The following is an 18,296-nucleotide window of genomic DNA, read 5'->3' on the forward strand; positions in this document are numbered from 1 at the left end:
TTTAAAAGTGAGAACAGGTGGTACTTCTTTTCCTGTGATTGAAACCGTATAACCTTTCTTATAGAATGATCCAGTGTATGGCGTTAACCCCTGTGAAAAGTCAGTGGTCACTGCTGTAAAGTGCAACAATAATCCAATTTGTCCCTGCTCTCAAGAAGCCTTATCTTGTGTGCCCTATTCTGAGTGGTGCTAAATTCAGCTTTAATGGCATTGATTTGTGTAGCTAATAGAGAATCCAGTCCCTGACACTGGCCATGTCTGAGATAAGGATTCTCAGGACACTCCTGAAAACTGACAGAGAATGCAATTGTGAATGCAATATGCAGAAGTACTGTACATGTTGAGAGAAAAGGAACCATGCGACATCAGTCAGTAATTGTCTTGTAGTAAAACAGGCAAGTTGTTAAATCTGCATATGTTGTGTGGTGAAGTAGCCTTAATAGGCTGCTGAGAATTGGAAAGGCTGAGCAGTAGATGTCAGCCTAAAAGCATTTGCTTTGACAGCTCTCGACTGTTTTGACCTCTTAATGAGTTCTGTTGCTTTTAGGTGTGCTGTCACTCAGTGAGATTTGCGTGATTGTGCTAGCAAGAGTGGCATGGAATTGTGGGCCTCTTTCTTTCAGCCCCCGAGACAGATTCGCAGCTGTGCTGACAGCACCCCAGAGCATCAGGCTGTTGCTTTAGCTGACAACTTCCTCCTCTGACTGGCAGTGCTCTACATGCAGATAGGGAGCGGTGAAAGTCAATAGCTGTAATTGATCTCATTGTCGCCCCTGAGTTAATTAAAGAAGGTTAATACAAGCGATTCCTAAATGATTTAGGAGAATACAATGAAGGTGATAAGTGTGCAATGGAAAAAGTTAACAAGACGTTTCTCAGAGCACAAGCGTGTATGGCTATACGCACAAAGGTGGGTGGATTTTCAGAAAAAAAATAAAACATTCATTTTCTTTCCTCAGATGAGATTCTGCTTTGGAAAGCAAATAAGGGGGTCCTGAAATTTGCTTCTAGAGCTCACAAACAACTCAGTTTGTCCCATATTCGGGGCTGTTGAAAACTGGACTTCAGAGACTGAAGGTGTGAACATTTCTCAGGATGAAAAACGCTGTCCTTGAACTCTTTCGGTTGATGACCACAAAGCTCTGTGTAAACGAATTGTGGAAGGTTGTGTTGTGATGTGGTGGGACTAACAATACTTAAGATGAAAATTTCGGGTGGAACTAGAATCTTCAAGTCACCAATCGCAAAACTGAAATTTTTCGTTTCATTTTATTTTCTGCTGTTTATGAAAACAGAAACCTATCATGCATTCAGTTTTGAATGTAAATTGGACTTTGGAACATGAGGGTGGGATCACAAGCTTCAATATTGTAGTACTTTGCCAGTGTAGGTCCTAATTGGAATTGATTTTTAAATGTCTTATCTGAGCTTTTAGCTTGACGAGCCTTTGAAATTGTAACCACAGCCAATGTCCCAACAGCTCTGTTACTGCAAACAGTATCGGGCGTGTATTGTATAAATCGCAGATCTAATGACTAATCCAGATATCATTTAAGCAAGGTTTTATCTGCAGAGGGATGGGCTATCCCGAGGAGCCTGGTGCAAGCAGCTTGCTTCTCCCTGTGGTTTCAAGGTCAGAGCACAGCTCCCAGTCCTTTAAGGATGTACAGCAGATACAAGGGTGACTGAAGCTCATTGCTCTCACCTCATAAATCGCAATTGACGTCTCATTTGGAGAGTGCTGGTGCTGTCACAGTGAGTTTTGTTAATGGGTATAAATATTGCCTTGAGTGTTTTTTAACAGAATAATTACATGGCAGCCTCTGTCAAGGAGCAAGATCTCATGTAACTGTATAGCTTTTCAGAGCAAGACGTCTTTTACACTACCAAGCAAGCGTGAAAGACGAACATGTTTCCTTTGCCTTTCGAGCAAGCTGATTATAGCAGCAACAGCTGACGATTTATTTCTTGGATTTTACTTAATGTTATAGACATTGCTATGCCTCAGTATTAAGCGTACTTATACTGTAGGTTACACTTGCATACGGCATCCATGCATCATTCTATATTTGATCAAGCTTAATTTTTGGATCGAAACTGGAAAATAGGCAATTGGAATAGTGCTTCATTTACATTGAAGAAACAAGCTGACCAAGTACTGGAAGGATACTAAGCCAAGTATGTTTCAAATCCTTCTTTCATGCATTCATCAGAATCCTGCTTATTTCTCGTACAGGTATATCCCAGTCATGTGACAGGACACCGGTTCAACACGGGACAGAGGGATTCACTCAGGGGCAATCTAGAGACACCCATTTAAAGAGCCAGCATGACTTTGGAAGGGGGGAGGGAACTTGACCTTCTGGAGAAAATCCCCCATCGTTAACAGGGGGATAACGTTCAGACTCCACAGAGAAGGCACCCCAGACTGAATTATACCCAGGATCCAAGAGATGTGAGGAAGCAGGCACTGACCACCATGCACCTCTGCCAGAAGGATTCTTAAACTATGAAACTGCACTTTCTTTATCCACAAGTAAACTTACCACTTTCTTAAACTATGAAACTACACTTTCTTTATCCACAAGTAAACTTACCACTTTCTTAAACTATGAAACTACACATTCTTTATCCACAAGTAAACTTACCACTTTCTTAAACTATGAAACTACACTTTCTTTATCCACAAGTAAACTTACCACTTTCACTCAATCTCTTAAACTGCTAAGTTTCATTGTCTTGGGCAATCTTCGGAAGTGTCACAACTACTTCTGAAACAAAAATCGAGTGCATGAGTGATTAAACTAGAAACTTAAAATGTGGCATCAACAATGAAGTCAAACTTTTAAACCTAATGGACTTGTTATGTCTAGGGGGAATATTCAGATGGAATGAAAACCATATTAATGCACACAACATATACTGAAGATGTCGAAGATGTGAAGATTTTAAAGCTTTCATAAGACAATAGTACATGTTGGGGTTTTTTTTGTTCATGCTCTTGGTCTCAAAGCTAGTCCAGACATCAGACATTTCTGTTTCTTACATCATCCCTGCAAATCTCTTTTGATTAATACAGATTCCAATGTATCGTAGCCAAGAAATATTAAAGTACCAGCTTCTGTTAGTCATTATTCACAGGGATTAGTGTGCATTACGAGGCATAGTTACAGAGGTGAAATGAAGGCCACATGGCAGATGTTATATCCATGTGACAAGAAATTATTGTGTTATAATAGGTATCTTTTGATGGGCAGAGGAGAACGAATACTTTAAATTTGTGGAGATGGCATCATCACTTCAGCAAGGGAAACCAATAAAAGTAACAATAAAATGTTGTCTCTTGACATCATTACACAATTTACCATATTTCTTGACATTCTTTCACAGCCCGTGTCAGAATAGTTCTTTAATTGCAATTCGCTTTATTCTCATAATTGATTGGTACTTAATTCCTGGAAAACTGATGGAAAAAACTATTTCTCTTTGAAAGGTCAGGGCCTTGTACAGAAATGTATGGAAGATATAAACCAATGGTGCTGGCTATTAAAAACTGGAGGCACATAGTGCTGCCCATTGTATTAACTGTACGTGCTCACACATTTGGTGTAGGTGTAGATATACTTGTATGTGGTTTCTCAGTTTAATTAAAAATGTCATGCTTATGTTTTATTCAAGAGTGTTGAATGCTGATTTTATCATAAAAGTGGCAAGTTACAAAGTAAAACCCTGCAGTTCTTGCTTCCAGTCTTTTGCTTTCTTATTAACAGGTCAAGCTTTGAGAACATAGTGTTCTCTTTTTAAAAAAATTAAATAGTAAACTCTTTTAAAGACCCGCTGTTTCGCTTTCCTTCCTATCTGCTGCACTGTGGTTTTCCAGGTTAACCTAAAAAAATATTCTGTACTGCAGAAGGAAGCTGTGCAAAGATGTATCACAGAGACCGGGTGTTGAAACACACAGCTGTCCTGTTCTGTGTACTGTACAAGGAGTCTGTAAAAATAATCTAGCTGTCAGTTTAACAGCTGATCGTCTTTAAAAATCCCAGGGGGTATAGGTTTGACCAGTAATTGAAAGATAATTTTGCCTTTTCAGAGCAGAATATTTATTATGAGCGTAAAATTTAAGGTCAATTTATGTCATAATAACCTTCTTTCGTTCATCCAGATGCGTCACTTGTGAACACTTGTCTCATTTGCAGTGACATTCTGGACAGCACCTATTGACAGATGTTCTGTTCTCAAGGGTACGACAGCAGTGCTTGAACTGGGATTTGAACACACAGCCTTCCATTATCAAATCCAGAGACCCTAACCATTATAAAGTCAGAGGGGAATCAAGTCTGAATCCTCTCTTGAGAAGTTTAGTCTGCTTCCCAGCCATTGCAAGGATGTACCTGGTATTGAAGATTTCATACTATTGTACTCGTAGCAAATGTTTTTAAAAAACAAAACAAAACATTAACTATAGATTAACTATAGTTGCTCCTTAACCTTTTAGAAATTCAAGTTCAACTAAAAACAGAGTGGGAATCAATTTGCTTTTTGATGATGCTATACAAAATATTCCTTTAAAATTAGTAAGTAAGCTTGGTGGCCTCCCCTCACTTAGTAGCTGTCACTGTTAAGAATACGTATGCCTTTACATTCCTGTTCACTTAATGATGTGTCTGTACGGTATATTATTTAAGATACTCTTTTTGACACAAGAAATATGTTGCATATTATGTATAAATATGGAGATCACATGTGCCAAAATCTATAAGCACTTTAACAAAGTGTCTATCTCCGTTTCAGAGTCCGATCCCAAAACACTGCCTCCTAAAAATGGGATTTTGTTTTATGCATCTGATTAAAATCTACTGAGATTTAACTTGAAATCTTAGCTCTATTGAAGACATGTCTGCATGGCTTTGCACCTGATTAACGTTGTGAAATATGGGTCCCTCAGCCCTTCCTATTCAATCTTCTTATTGTTCTATTGTAGCAGATCATTAGCAGAGAAGGTTTAGTTACTGTGCCTCTAAACTAGATCCAAGTGGCTAGTTCTTTGACTGTTTTAAGGAGATAGCTAAGCATATTCAGCCTGTGTCCGTTTTGGATAGGGTTATGTGTCCTTAGATTTTTGTTTCCTTGTGTTGTTTATATTAGCCAGTTTGTTCTGTATTTTAACTTTCTTGACGCTATTTTTTTATCTTGTCAAGTGCTCTAAAATGCGCTGTGTGCATTCCGCCATATAGTGTAACAAGACGTTTTCACAGGCCTCGGAGCAATGTTTGTCAAAGTGGTTTTCAACAACATCACTGATTGGTATCATTTCCTTTCTTTACAGGTTTTGGCTATAATATCCATCCTGTTCATCGTCCTCTCAACCATTGCACTGTCCCTAAACACTCTGCCTGAACTGCAAGAGATAGATGAGTTCGGGCAAGCCAACGACAATCCCCAGCTTGCGCACGTTGAGGCTGTGTGCATCGCGTGGTTCACAATGGAATACCTCCTGCGCTTCCTTTCTTCGCCGAATAAGTGGAAATTCTTCAAAGGGCCCTTGAACGTCATTGACTTGTTGGCAATCTTGCCCTATTACGTCACAATCTTCCTGACGGAGTCGAACAAGAGCGTTCTCCAGTTCCAGAACGTGAGGCGGGTTGTCCAGATATTCCGGATCATGAGGATATTGAGGATTCTGAAACTGGCACGGCATTCCACGGGACTGCAGTCTCTAGGGTTCACCCTCAGGCGGAGCTACAACGAGCTGGGGCTGCTCATATTATTCCTGGCAATGGGGATAATGATATTCTCGAGCTTGGTGTTTTTTGCTGAGAAAGACGAAGATGCCACTAAGTTTACTAGCATACCTGCCTCCTTCTGGTGGGCTACGATCACTATGACAACAGTGGGCTACGGAGACATTTACCCACAAACACTTTTGGGAAAGATCGTTGGGGGGCTTTGCTGCATCGCAGGGGTGTTAGTCATAGCCCTGCCTATTCCCATCATTGTGAACAACTTCTCTGAGTTCTACAAAGAACAAAAGAGACAGGAGAAAGCCATCAAAAGAAGAGAGGCTCTGGAGAGGGCAAAGAGGAATGGAAGTATTGTTTCCATGAACCTGAAGGATGCTTTTGCTCGAAGCATGGAGCTAATGGATATAGTAGTGGACAAGGGGGAAGACAAGCGGTCACAAGACAACCACCTGTCACCAAGCAAGTGGACGCTGTCCAAGCGTACTTTGTCTGAGACCAGCTCCAACAAGTCCTATGAGACAAAGTACCAAGAGGTTGTCCACCTCGGTTCGCAGGAACGTTTAAATAACCCTAATGGTAGCCCGCAGCGCCTCAACGCTCAGAAGCTGGAAGAAATGTATAATCAGATGACTAAAGCCCATTCAAATCCCAGCGTTAACACAGCAGGAGAGGAACAGCGTGAGCAAGCGCCGAAGCAGGAAACAGAAGTAGAAATGAAAGTGGCTCCATCGCCATCAGACCCACTGCTGAAGGAACGCGCTGTGACTGACATCAGGAGCATTTCGAGCATCGACAGCTTCGCAAGCTGTGCAACAGACTTCACAGAAGCTGAAAAATCTCCTGTTCCTCCGAGCATAACAGGAATTTTACAGATGAGGCACCCAAACGTGCACCTTCCCCAAGAGGAGGGGCAGCCTTCCCTTCCGGAGGGCAAGACCGATGAGAAAGGCAGGGAGAGAACCATCATCAAGGACGGACTCTACGAATTCATACCTTACAATCCAGACAGTGAGATTTTGTCGCCCAAGCAAGACCATCCAGAGTTCCACAGAGTAGTTGACAGTATCAGGAGCTCCTTACGAAGCAATAACCCCGCAAAGACGAAAGCTCTCAAGGTGAATTTTATTGAAAATCCAGGCAGTGCTCCACAGACACCCCCCAGCACTGCTAGACCACTGCCCGTGACTGTGTCGGACATGATGGTGTCATCTCCTCAGCACATCAGCACCATTCTCCTGGAGGAGAACTCTCCACAGGGAGAGAGACCCTCTCTGAGCTCCGGCCTAGCGGTGCTTCAGCAGGCCCCTTGTAAAGACTCCCCTCCGTCTGCGAAGCAAGGCCACTTAGGCTTCCAGCCCAAAGGGCAGAAGAGCTGCGTCGATGCAAACAGCGACGAAGAAGCTCAGTGCTTAGAGTGCCGAGAGCAAGAAGATGAACTGATCCCCTCCAAAGAAAACCACAAGCAGAAGAATCACGTTGAAGACGTGGCTCTTGTAGGCCCTTCTTCACCGAAAACGCCCACACACAACTGCACCCAAGGTGCAATCCATGCTGTTGGGGAAGGAAAGAATGACAATAACCAAAGTGGACTCAAAGTGGAAAATCACATGTTTACGCCAGAGATTCATATAAGGCCTGGGGATGGTGGTTTCTCGCCCACATGTGAAACCAGCATGTGACTGTGGAGCGCAGTGATGTAAACCACTGACTCACTAGGAGGTGAAGCCTGTTAATAAAAAGGCACGGCACACCAGTGGGGTGAAAGAGATGTTGTTGCATGGCATGATGAGTCATTTTAACTAAATCACTGTTTGTCTCAAGAAAAAAAACAAAACAGACTGCTTTCCTTTGCAGAAAAGTGACTTGAAAACAGTGGGTACAAACAGGCGGCTCAGTTCAGAGCACATATATTGCAGTATGAAGACATTTTTAATCTAAATGTAAATTTTAACCTCGTATTAAACCTTTTTTTTTTGTTAGCTACTGTAAGAAATGCACAAAGAGGGAGAAATCTTTAAAAAAACGCATGCATTTAAAAATGTAATTCAAAGGTGCTTCGTTTGCAGAATGCATTTCACTGTACATACAATCGGAGAGATGGCAAGAGCACACAACATGATAAAAAGAAGTGATCTCTGAATTGGGGGGTGTGTTTGAAAACATAAAATGCAGGAGACTACAGACAGTATGTTGCAAGGTAGCCACCTATAAAAACACAAGTAACATATCATGACTTTCTGTGGAAAATGTGTTCCATAAAGATTTTATTTTAAGAAATGAATATGTGCTATAACATGATCATATATTTGGTTAGTTTATAAATAGATGTTTTATCATAACATTTAGACTTAATGACCAGAAATTGAGGTTTTCAATCATCCTCCTACCCCATACACTTTACAGAACTACAGTATATAGTTGCCAAAATTACTGTCAGTGGGTTAAACAAACATCACGAGGAATAATGACATCCAAGAATCAGGTGCTTTGTGAATGTTTGAGTATTCCACCGGCTTGGTTAAGAGGTAACCTACTGGCCACAGGCTGAGGGGGCAGAGGTGCAGAAGGGATGGAGGCAGGATGAATGAAAAAACGTGGGAACAGGTGTGTGCGAGAGTGAAAGTCGGTATTGATTGCAATTTGAAACCGCTGATATGAATTCCGGGATCATAACCATTCTCCCAACGCAACAGGGAAATGTTGCTTATACAATGCATAGGCATCATGCGGCAGATGTACTGTAAATAAAGAGCTGGTAGCTGACTAATAAATTAAGATCTTATTTTCAGAACTCATGGTTAGTTCAACATGTCTGGTCATTAAGTCTTACGCAGTCTGTGTATTGCATCCTCACAAAAGTAGTGATATTCTTTTCGCCGTCAGAGGACCAAAAAATCACATTCTCATGCTTTTACTTACAAACATTTCATCTGCAAACAGCGGTTTATGCACATTAATCGCAGTCATGTGAACAGCACAAAGTGTCAAGTTGTTTTTGTTACTTCCATATAACTAAAACACATCCCAGTGAGCTCGGACAACTCCTTTCAACTGCTTGTTGTGTAAAATCCATTGTTGTCCAATCCAACTACATTTTTAAACAAACCTGCAATGTCTTTTTGTATTCATGTTTGTGTATTTTTGACAGCATCATTTTGTGCACTAAACTAATCTTCAAACTAAAACCCAAAGTTTCACTCTGTAGCTTTCCTCACACACTGAATACACCTGATTTATGTTGCCTTTTTTCAGTAAGCACCGAAGAACGTATCTTGCTTTGGCAAGTCTCTTCACTGAATGTTAAAAGAACCTCCTGACACATCAATCCCAACAACATGCGTGTGGAAAACACTGAATATTCTCAGTCTTCTCCTGGTGACACAAACCTGGAAAGAGCAATATACTGAAAACTATGCAGGCAAATAATTGTGATGTTTTAACGCTGATGTTCTGTTTTGAATTAATGAAGTGTATTGTCAGAAACAAAAACACACATCTTCATCATGATTTCAATAAATATCTGTTTACACATTCAACACATGGAACCCATGCTACAGGAAGTTCAAACTTTCAACCCATCCCCACTATGAAAAAGTGTAGTTTTCATCATCATATTACTTTTTAAAGGAATAGACATGCAGTATGTTGCTGCAAAAGGACAAACAGGTTTGACCAAGAATGGTGGTGGTGTTACCCTCATGTGTGGCTTCTCTGCAGACGATGCCCAGTTGTTTCTGCTTGTACTCGTTAAGTAAAGATCAGTATTCTGAAGGCCTACAGAGGCCGATTAGCTAAAAAATAAAATGAATGTTTGTTTCTCCAGCCCATACATAAATTTTCATTAAGAATAAATAGATCATTGTCTATATATACATGTACATGTATATAAATATATGTATTAATGTGTGTAAAAATGCCACATAGACCATTATTAATAAATAACAGATTTATGTTTTGGTGAAATGCTAATATTAAGAATGATACTATTTTTTCTAAATACAAAAATCAAGAATGGTCACAATTTCCTGCCAAATGGTGGTTGAAATTATGCGTGCCTTTTCATAAATAGTTATTTATGAGAAGGCTAAAAGACATTTGGCTTTGTTCATATAGCATTGTACAGGAGATTCTACTTTTTTATAGGCAGAAGTCAGGTCTTTAAAGAATAGACATACATGTATACATATTATTGAATTCTCAGGTTTTGTATAAATCACTGAAGTTCAAATGACATTTTAACTAGCATGATTTTTAATTTGCAGGTAATGATAAGTGAGTTCTTACATTTTTTATGATGTCTTCAGTAGTTTATTAATGGCAGGGCAATCAGGGGTCTGGTGATACAGCTAAACCTCACCTTCCTGTCCCCTGCTCCTTAATAAAATTATTTTTATTTCCCTGATACTGTGCTGGACTGATAGGGTACTCTCTGCTGTAAGAGGGCCAATGATTCAGGCTCCTAGGTTATTTTGGATAACTTTGGCAAAGATAGAGCTGAGAAAGTGCAATCATCAATGAATGTAGTTTTCTGATTTCCAGACTGAACAAGGATTTGTGCTTCTTTCCTTGGCTTTCTGTGAACTGGGCATGTTCCCTCAGAAAAAATGTCCCTATAAAATGTGCAGTTCAGAAGTGTAGTGTGTGCTTACACACCATTTTGACACGTTTCAACCAGCTGTTCTCAGTCCTCGTCCTGGGAGGCCACTGGATCTGCTGGGTTTTGTTCCAGCTGGTCCTTAATCTCCCGGTGCTCAATGATGCATGTAATTGATCCTCATGTTTACATTTCTGTAGCACTCTGTTCTAGGCTTTAAAAGTAAAATATTATTTCCCAACACCCTCAGTGCACAGTGTACTGTATGCAGTCTGTCCTCAAATGTCTAATTCATTATTTGTTCCCTTATTTGTAAATGAAAAGCCCTTAATAGGCAATTGTTTAATAATGGACAGACATGGGTGGGAATGAAAATGTACTGTATCGGAAATTCCCACAATGCCAGTTTCTTCCTTCATTCTGCTGGAGTCCAATGGCCTTAGTTTCCAGCCCACACAAGGTCTGAGTCTCGGGAACTGGCAGATGTTTGCCATCAATTCCAGACTCCATCCAGCCTCTTAAGAGCTGAAAGAAAATTTTAAAAACACACCGGAAACAAAAAAATGAAAGCATTTTCCGTGTGATTAAGAATTTTGTTGACGCTAAAACCAGAAAGGCACAGCAGTTCTTGAGGACCAGGGCCGAGAGCCACAGTCTTAGTGGCTGTGGTGCCAAGCTCACCTGATCTTCACTGTCAGATCGTGAGATTGCTTCTTGTGGACATTCCACTGTGCCACTGCAGACTCCTCTGCATCCCCGATGGTACTGGCTGAGTACCTGGGGACTGAGCAGAGACATCGACTTCACCGCTGTTCTTGTGCTTCGTGTTGAGTACCAGTGTTCTTTGAAGAAGGCGTCCGCATCAACAAATGGCTCTGTCAAGACACCGCCACCTTCATCAGTACATCTATAAGGTCTGTCTTTGTTTGGCACCTGTCAAACTGCTTTGAACACATGGGGATTTTTAAAATGATACTGTCAGTTGTTTTTTTTACTTTCGAATGGATTTCTTTTGGATTAACCTTCCAAAATCCTCCATTTACAGGCTATATTGTGTGAGGATTTTTTTTCTTTGATTTTGTTTTTGTTTCTTAAGGTGTTTCTCTTCAAGGAAATTCAGTGAAATCTTTCGTTTTAAATTGTGAGGAAAAACATGGAAACATACTGGATCATGAACTTGCCATGTTCTCTCACAAAGAACTTAAGAACATAAGGATGATTTCTGTAGGAATGCTGGAATTAACCGCATAATGGAACAGCAGAGGAATTGTCAAAAAAGCTATTGCATGACATGATCGTTTCACCTTAATTTATTTCTTGCAAGAACTTTTTGTTTGCTTTTTTGATTTTTTTCTTTGCCCTTTCAGCTTTGAAAGGTTAATGTTTCTGCCATGTTTTTGTCATCTATCCATAGTGATCCACTTTCCAAACACATAATTGTTCCATCTCCATTTCTCCAGCCTAGTTTTGGTTATTAAGGGTTCTATCATGTAATTTGAGCTGCAGACTCTCTGTACATTTCAGCATCTCTGTATGCATGTAATAGTCTGTACAATTTGTGACCACAGAATACTTTATTTTACGTCAAGATGTCTGTAATGATTAACACCATTGTTCCCCATTAGGCCTATTAGCATATGCAGGATAACAAATAAATATGTATATAACTCATTTCTGTCTCATGTCTGCTCTGCACCATGGTCATTATCCCATCATCTTGCAGCAAGCCATGTTTTTAACACTGTGTCCAAAGAGAGTTGCTGGCAGTGTCATGGAGAATTAGTGACATGATTTATGTATCATTTCATCACAGTACAGTGTTAAAGCATTTGATTTTGAACTTTGCTGTGTTCTGAATCCACATTGGCACATGATTGTTAATCCCAAGGCTGGGATTAACGTGTGATAGGACATCCTGTGAACACAAAGGACAGAAAACAGAGAGCTGGGTGACAATCTTCAGGAGCTTTGTTCAATTAAAATCAGGCTAGGAGAATACAATAAATGTGAATGTATAATCAGCTCATTTGAGTAGCTTTGAATACTAATGCAATGTTAGGGAAAATGTACACTCCAGCTGGGATATAAAATCCCAGCACAAGAGAAAAACAGCCCAAGAAAATATATTCATGTTCTGCTGCCATTAGCTTTATAGTATCTGTTCAGAATTGACTGATGCGTTTACATGTTCGTCCATCGGAATGACACAGAATAATATATTGGTCTGCAAAGATAACTGAGCCATCTTTAATGACGTACAGTAATTAGTAGAAATCTCAAGACCAGCCCTCTGTACTAGGATCATTGCTCTTCCCAATACATATCAATGATATATATTCTGGTAAAGTTAGCAGGAGTCAAATTAGCTAATAATCAAACTGGAAGGATTCACGCACAATGTAGAAGCTGCAAAAGAAATTCAAAATGACTTCGATAAAATTCAGGTCTTTTCAAAATGACAGCTTACATTTAAAGTGAATTTGTACCAGGTGTTTCAAGCAGTTAACAAAACCCAAAACTATAAATGTACTGCATATAGCTGATAGTGGATGACTCTAGCCTTGAAGTGGCTACTACTGAAAAGGTCTAAGATGTTTATGTAAGAGCAGAGAGAATTTAGAGATACTGTGTATTTTACAATATAGAATTCAAGGAATTTTCTATAATGTACTAGTCAGACCTTTCTTGGAGTATTATGCTCTATTTTGATCACCAAAATACAAATTCTGGTGCTCCAATTAACCAATAAACAGCTGGTTAATTAATCTGAGAATCCCATCTATCCTTTTTTTGAGAGAAGCCAGTTTCAACAATATCACTAGGTAGTTTGTTCCTGACTCCTATAAACCTTTTATGTGCAGCATAACACTGCCCCCTGTTCTGAGATTTTAATGCACTATATACACTATATTTGTGGGGTTTGAATTGTATGTCACTGAAGGAGTAAAGATAAGATCAACTACAGTACCTACTGTAAATTCTTTGGTTCTTAAAATGACCTGCTTAAAACACCAAATCCTTTTTATAGAGAAGGCTATGAGGAGGCCTGATGAAGACAATCCTCGGGCCCTCTTCTGAAGAAACAGTGAAACAGGAACAGAAGACACAGGTGGAACCTACGGGGAAGTGCACTGGGAGCACTTGTACACAGAGCATGAAGTATCCCAGCCACGTTGCTGGGCTTCGTTCTAGAAACAGCTGGGTGAGGCTACCAAAATACGAGTCAGAGGAGCCCCTCTTGTTTGTGAATGTTCCCATGTTCTTATGTGTGCTGCATAAGATAGTGTTCTGTGTGATGCAAGTAGTATCTCCATAAAACTATGTAAAAGCTCTTATACCAATAGCCCAGGGTGCTTGAAAAGTTATGTGGACTTTTCAAAGACATGTTTTATGGACAATTGTGAACCCGGGAGGGTCAGTTAAATCGGGTTCATACCTATTGGAAAAACAAACTGCAGAGCTGGGAGCACATGTTGTACCTAAGGACAAACACTGCACAACCAAGGGTATTAAAAGCGCTTCATTTATCACTATGTAATGCATTTCAGCCATCATGGATGCCTGATGTAGTCGCACATTGAATTATTATTATTATTATTGTTGTTGTTGTTGTTGTTATTATTGTTATTATTGATACTTGTGCATTTACTTATTTTGCACCCATGACACATTGCACACATACTTGTGGGGTGTACACATACACATACAAGTATGTGTCAACATACTTGTTGACACCTGAAGAAGGCTCCACGGCCGAAACGTTGTGTTCTCTTTCTTCTTTTTTTCAGCATGGAATAAACCTATTACTTGCTCCGTTGCAGCCTACGCATGCTGACGCAGCTACCCACCTGAACTACGTTGCACACATTGTCTCAATCTATTGTCCAAAATCTATTTTGGACAGCAGCTAGACTAGTGATACATGCAGAATTACATGAGAAAGTATTGGATGTTAAAATACTGCGAAGGTGATTATTTTAGTAATGTGTTTGCGTGGGTTTGCTCTGGGTGCTCTGGTTTCCTCCCACTATCCAGCAGTTGTAGTAGTCGGCTAACTGTCTTCTCGGAAAAACCGGCCCTGTTGTGAGTGTGGGCATGTTTGTGTCTTTGCGTGCAATGGGCTGGCGTCCCATCCAGGGTGTATCCTGGGATCGGCTCCAGCTGCCCCCCGCAACACTGAATCGGATGAAGTTGGGAGAAGACGGATGGACGTACTTCACACGTATCCGAACTTTTGGTTCATTCGACTTTTTTATTGTTTGCTCTCATTGTGTCGAAGCTAGTTCAGGTGGGGAGCTGCGTCAAAATGCATAGGCTGCAAAGGAACAAGTAATAGGTTTATTCCATGCTGTAAAAAGAAGAAAGAAAACACAACGTTTCGGCCATGGAGCCTTCTTCAGGAGCACCTGAAGAAGGCTCCACGGCCGAAACGTTGTGTTATCTTTCTTCTTTTTTTCAGCATGGAAAAACCTACTACTAGTGTCGAAGATGCCAATTAAAGTTGTGAACAAAGCAGCAGTTCAAGTGGGGTTTCGCTCAGGAATCCATTCGCTTCTCTGTCTTTTTGAGTGGGGGATGATCCGTACACGGACAGGCGAGAATGAATCTCATCCACTCAGAAAGTGGACATGTAACATCCACGTGAGCAGGATATATGCCATTCAGCTTATTAATTGTTGAACAATTGAATACAGTGTTGCATTACTCTTATATTCTGTATCACATCATAGCACTGTCATCTCAATTGTTTTTCTGTAATATACTGTATGTAGGGAAGCACTAGGTATAAATATTAGGAACTGCATTGACTTTCACACTTAGGAATTTGTTGATTCATCGCGTTACCTCATTTCATGCAAAAAACCTGTCAAAGGAAAATGAGAATCAACAAAGAGCAAGTAGGGATGTAAATGGTGTCAAGGTCATACTTCAGACACACACTTTGCAAATCAAAGCTCAATTTCTTTATTTCTTTGTTTCCTGAAGCGAAGTGCCTTGATGACTATGAAGCCGGAAAACCAATTTGCAAGCTCTTTCAGTTTGCGCCAACATTGCCTCCGTTTTGTTATTAAGTATTGCTCATCACTGGCAGTGCAGTGTGTGTGTGTGTGTGAAACACTCCCAGCAGGAAGGAATTCCCTGTTGCATTCCCTCCTCAGAAGATCATATTGGAAGCTGTTCTCTCTGACAAATATAAATCAGAAAATGTGAAGGCAGGAGACGTCACACGTCTGATCTCCCTGTTTGATCAATGCGAGTCACGAGTGACTAACCACCAATCTTCAACATTTTTCAGCCAAATAAATCACCAGGGAAGGATGAACAAATTTAAGCTTATGTAAGGAGGCAATTGATCTACTCGCTGTATCACATTTAGAAACAGAGCAGGAACGAACAGCCTAGTATGGGTTTATTCCAATGATTCTTAACATCCGAATTGGTCTCACACCACTGGCTTCTGTAAAGTGAGCACCCATTTATTTTCTAAAATTGGACTGTTATTTGTGTGTGTGATTTAGTTTGAGATTAGGCTTGCTCTGGAGCAATCACGGTTCATGCCTCCAATATTTTGTATTAAAAGGCACACAGTGATCATTTTTAATACAGGCATGCTCAAGACATTTTTGGGAATGAGTCTGAGACCAACAGAACATACAATACTTGATTTCACAATCTCATTACGATTCCACCTTCCAAGTGCATTTATAGAAGCTTCAATTTCACTTTATATGTAATAAATTAGTTATCTCAATTCAGGCATTTGTGAAATTGATTATCAATCAATACTTCTTATTCCCACTGAAAAGCAAACTGCATAGAATTGATGTTCAGGATGCCAGATAGAAAGCCCTTATTCCCTTTAAAAGAATGTTTAACGCTGTCTCATTGTGTGCACAAAAATAGACACCCAGAAAAATAGTTTGGGTATTAAAAGTATAGATTTCCTTCTGTAATGTCCTGGGAAATGTGAATTCAATACACTACAATTAAATCTAAAGTGAGCCTTTTATTTTTTATCTAGAAAATATATGTAGAACACTGTTTTGTGGCAGGATTAATTCTCAATGTAATGACATCATTAAAGGTAAAAAAACACTGCCCATCATGTTTTACTTTATTCAGATTGCAAAAGATAGTCTGTTGGAATATATAAACTCACTTAAGGCAACAGATAAACCATGAGACGTTTTGCAGCTTAACGGTGTGCGCAAGCCCAGAAATGTGTTTTGCTTTCTAAAAAAAATGGATAAAAATAAAAATGAAATTATTTTTTCATAAACAATGCATTGGATTGTGTCTTAAGGAATCCTTGCAGATTTCCTTTGATCTCACACTCTTTTTAAAAGGAATTCCGCATAGGTTAACAAAGAACAGAAGTCCTTTACTGAGCTCTGCACATGTTGTTGATGGGAATTAGCATCTGAGTCCGTGGGCTGTCCTCCCACTCCTGCTGCAGTCCTACCTCTCTGATTGATTCAGGGTGATGAGCAGATACTGTGATGTCATTACTGAAGTCTGTGTACAAACGCACTCACTAGAAATGTAAAATATTCACTCGAATAGTGCTCCTCTGTATTCACAGGTCCATGACGTGCTTTTTAATTTTTCTTATGGGCAGTCAAGCAATTTGTATTTGCGATCATAAGATAAATATGAATGATACTATAAGCACAATTTAATACAGTATATATATTAGATTAATACCTGCATATATTTAATAGTGTAAGGACAAAAAAACATAGTACTGAACTCATTGATTTCAAGTGACAATCATCATTGGGACAGTGTAAATGGGAGAGACTGGCATTCTAGTATTTGGTATATGGTGACCCACTGAACTGACAAAGCTCTTCATGTGATCATTTCAGACACTTTTGCTGCATTATTGCCCATTCTTGTCATGTTCTGACTTACTCAAAGTGACTAAGTTGGACTTAAATCTGGAGGTTGACTTAGTATAAGTATTGACTTGGGCTAAGATTTTTCTCCTGATGAGCTTCTTTAGGTTGTATTGGCTGTGTGATTTGGGACACTCATTACATATGGAAGCATTTCTTCTACATAAGAAAACAAAATGTTTCTGTAACCTATAGAATTAATTCTTTTGCTGCCATCAATTGGCAAGAGAGACAGTTCCTCCACCATAAGTGGAGATGAGTTGATGTCCACAGGACTCTCACAGTTCCAGGTTTTCCGGGTTAGTCTTTGTAACCCCACAAATTCTAATCTGGGTTTTCTGTTTTTGCTGTTGATGGAAGATATACATGGTGTGATGTTGTCTTATAGAGATTTAAATAGCTGAATCAAGTCACCTCTTTCTACTGTTAAGATCTGAACCCGTGCAAGCATAGTCTTTTCCTTTTCTTTGCCACTGTCATTTTCTCAATCAGGCAACCAATAATTCAACGATCAGCTCCAGGAGCAACTATTTAAGGCTTTCTCTCTGCTCACCTCACTGCTCCAACTTCGAGTGAGCTGCAGGGTCAGGTTCTGGGGACTGCACCTTAAGTTTGTTTTATTCCTTTAGCCCTGAATGAGCAGGGCTTTGTTTCCTTGCGGCATTTCTTTTTTGCTTGTGGGACTTCTGCCTTCGGGGAGACAGTCCTTCTCAGCTGGGAGAAAGAGCCTCAGAGCGGGCGGGCAAAAGGTTTACTTTTTTCACTGCTGTTAATGTGCTCCTAACTCACCCTGCCCATTGCTTTAAACCGTTTTTTTTCATTAGCAGCTTATTTCCATCGCCCTCATAACCTGACCAGGTTCTGTCATTTGCCTCCTTAATCCTCACTCCGTCTGAGGTTCCCCACACAGACGCGAGACCCTGCGCCTGGAGCTCGTCTAACTCTCTGCCAGAGCCCTGGTTCTCGGAGACCGCAGCATGACAACAGCAATCTGCAATGAAACCGCTCCAGGCTGGAATGATTACTACCACCAGTAGCTCACACACATGACGGCTTCGA

General features: G+C 40.1%; 1 protein-coding gene across 1 annotated transcript in view; it reads left to right on the top strand.

The window, feature by feature from the left end:
• The window catches only part of kcnb2b (potassium voltage-gated channel subfamily B member 2b), a 114,912-nt gene extending 102,903 nt beyond the window's left edge, over positions 1-12,009 (top strand). Inside the window, exon 3 of the mRNA XM_006633985.3 lies at positions 5,330-12,009. Within this exon, the coding sequence (XP_006634048.1) occupies positions 5,330-7,423 (2,094 nt within the window). The 3' untranslated portion in view covers positions 7,424-12,009. The remainder of the gene's footprint in view (positions 1-5,329) is intronic.
• Positions 12,010-18,296: the final 6,287 nt, after the last annotated feature.

This window comes from Lepisosteus oculatus, chromosome 6, assembly GCF_040954835.1.
Source record: "Lepisosteus oculatus isolate fLepOcu1 chromosome 6, fLepOcu1.hap2, whole genome shotgun sequence".
In the NCBI taxonomy this organism is placed as follows: Eukaryota; Metazoa; Chordata; class Actinopteri; order Semionotiformes; family Lepisosteidae; genus Lepisosteus; species Lepisosteus oculatus.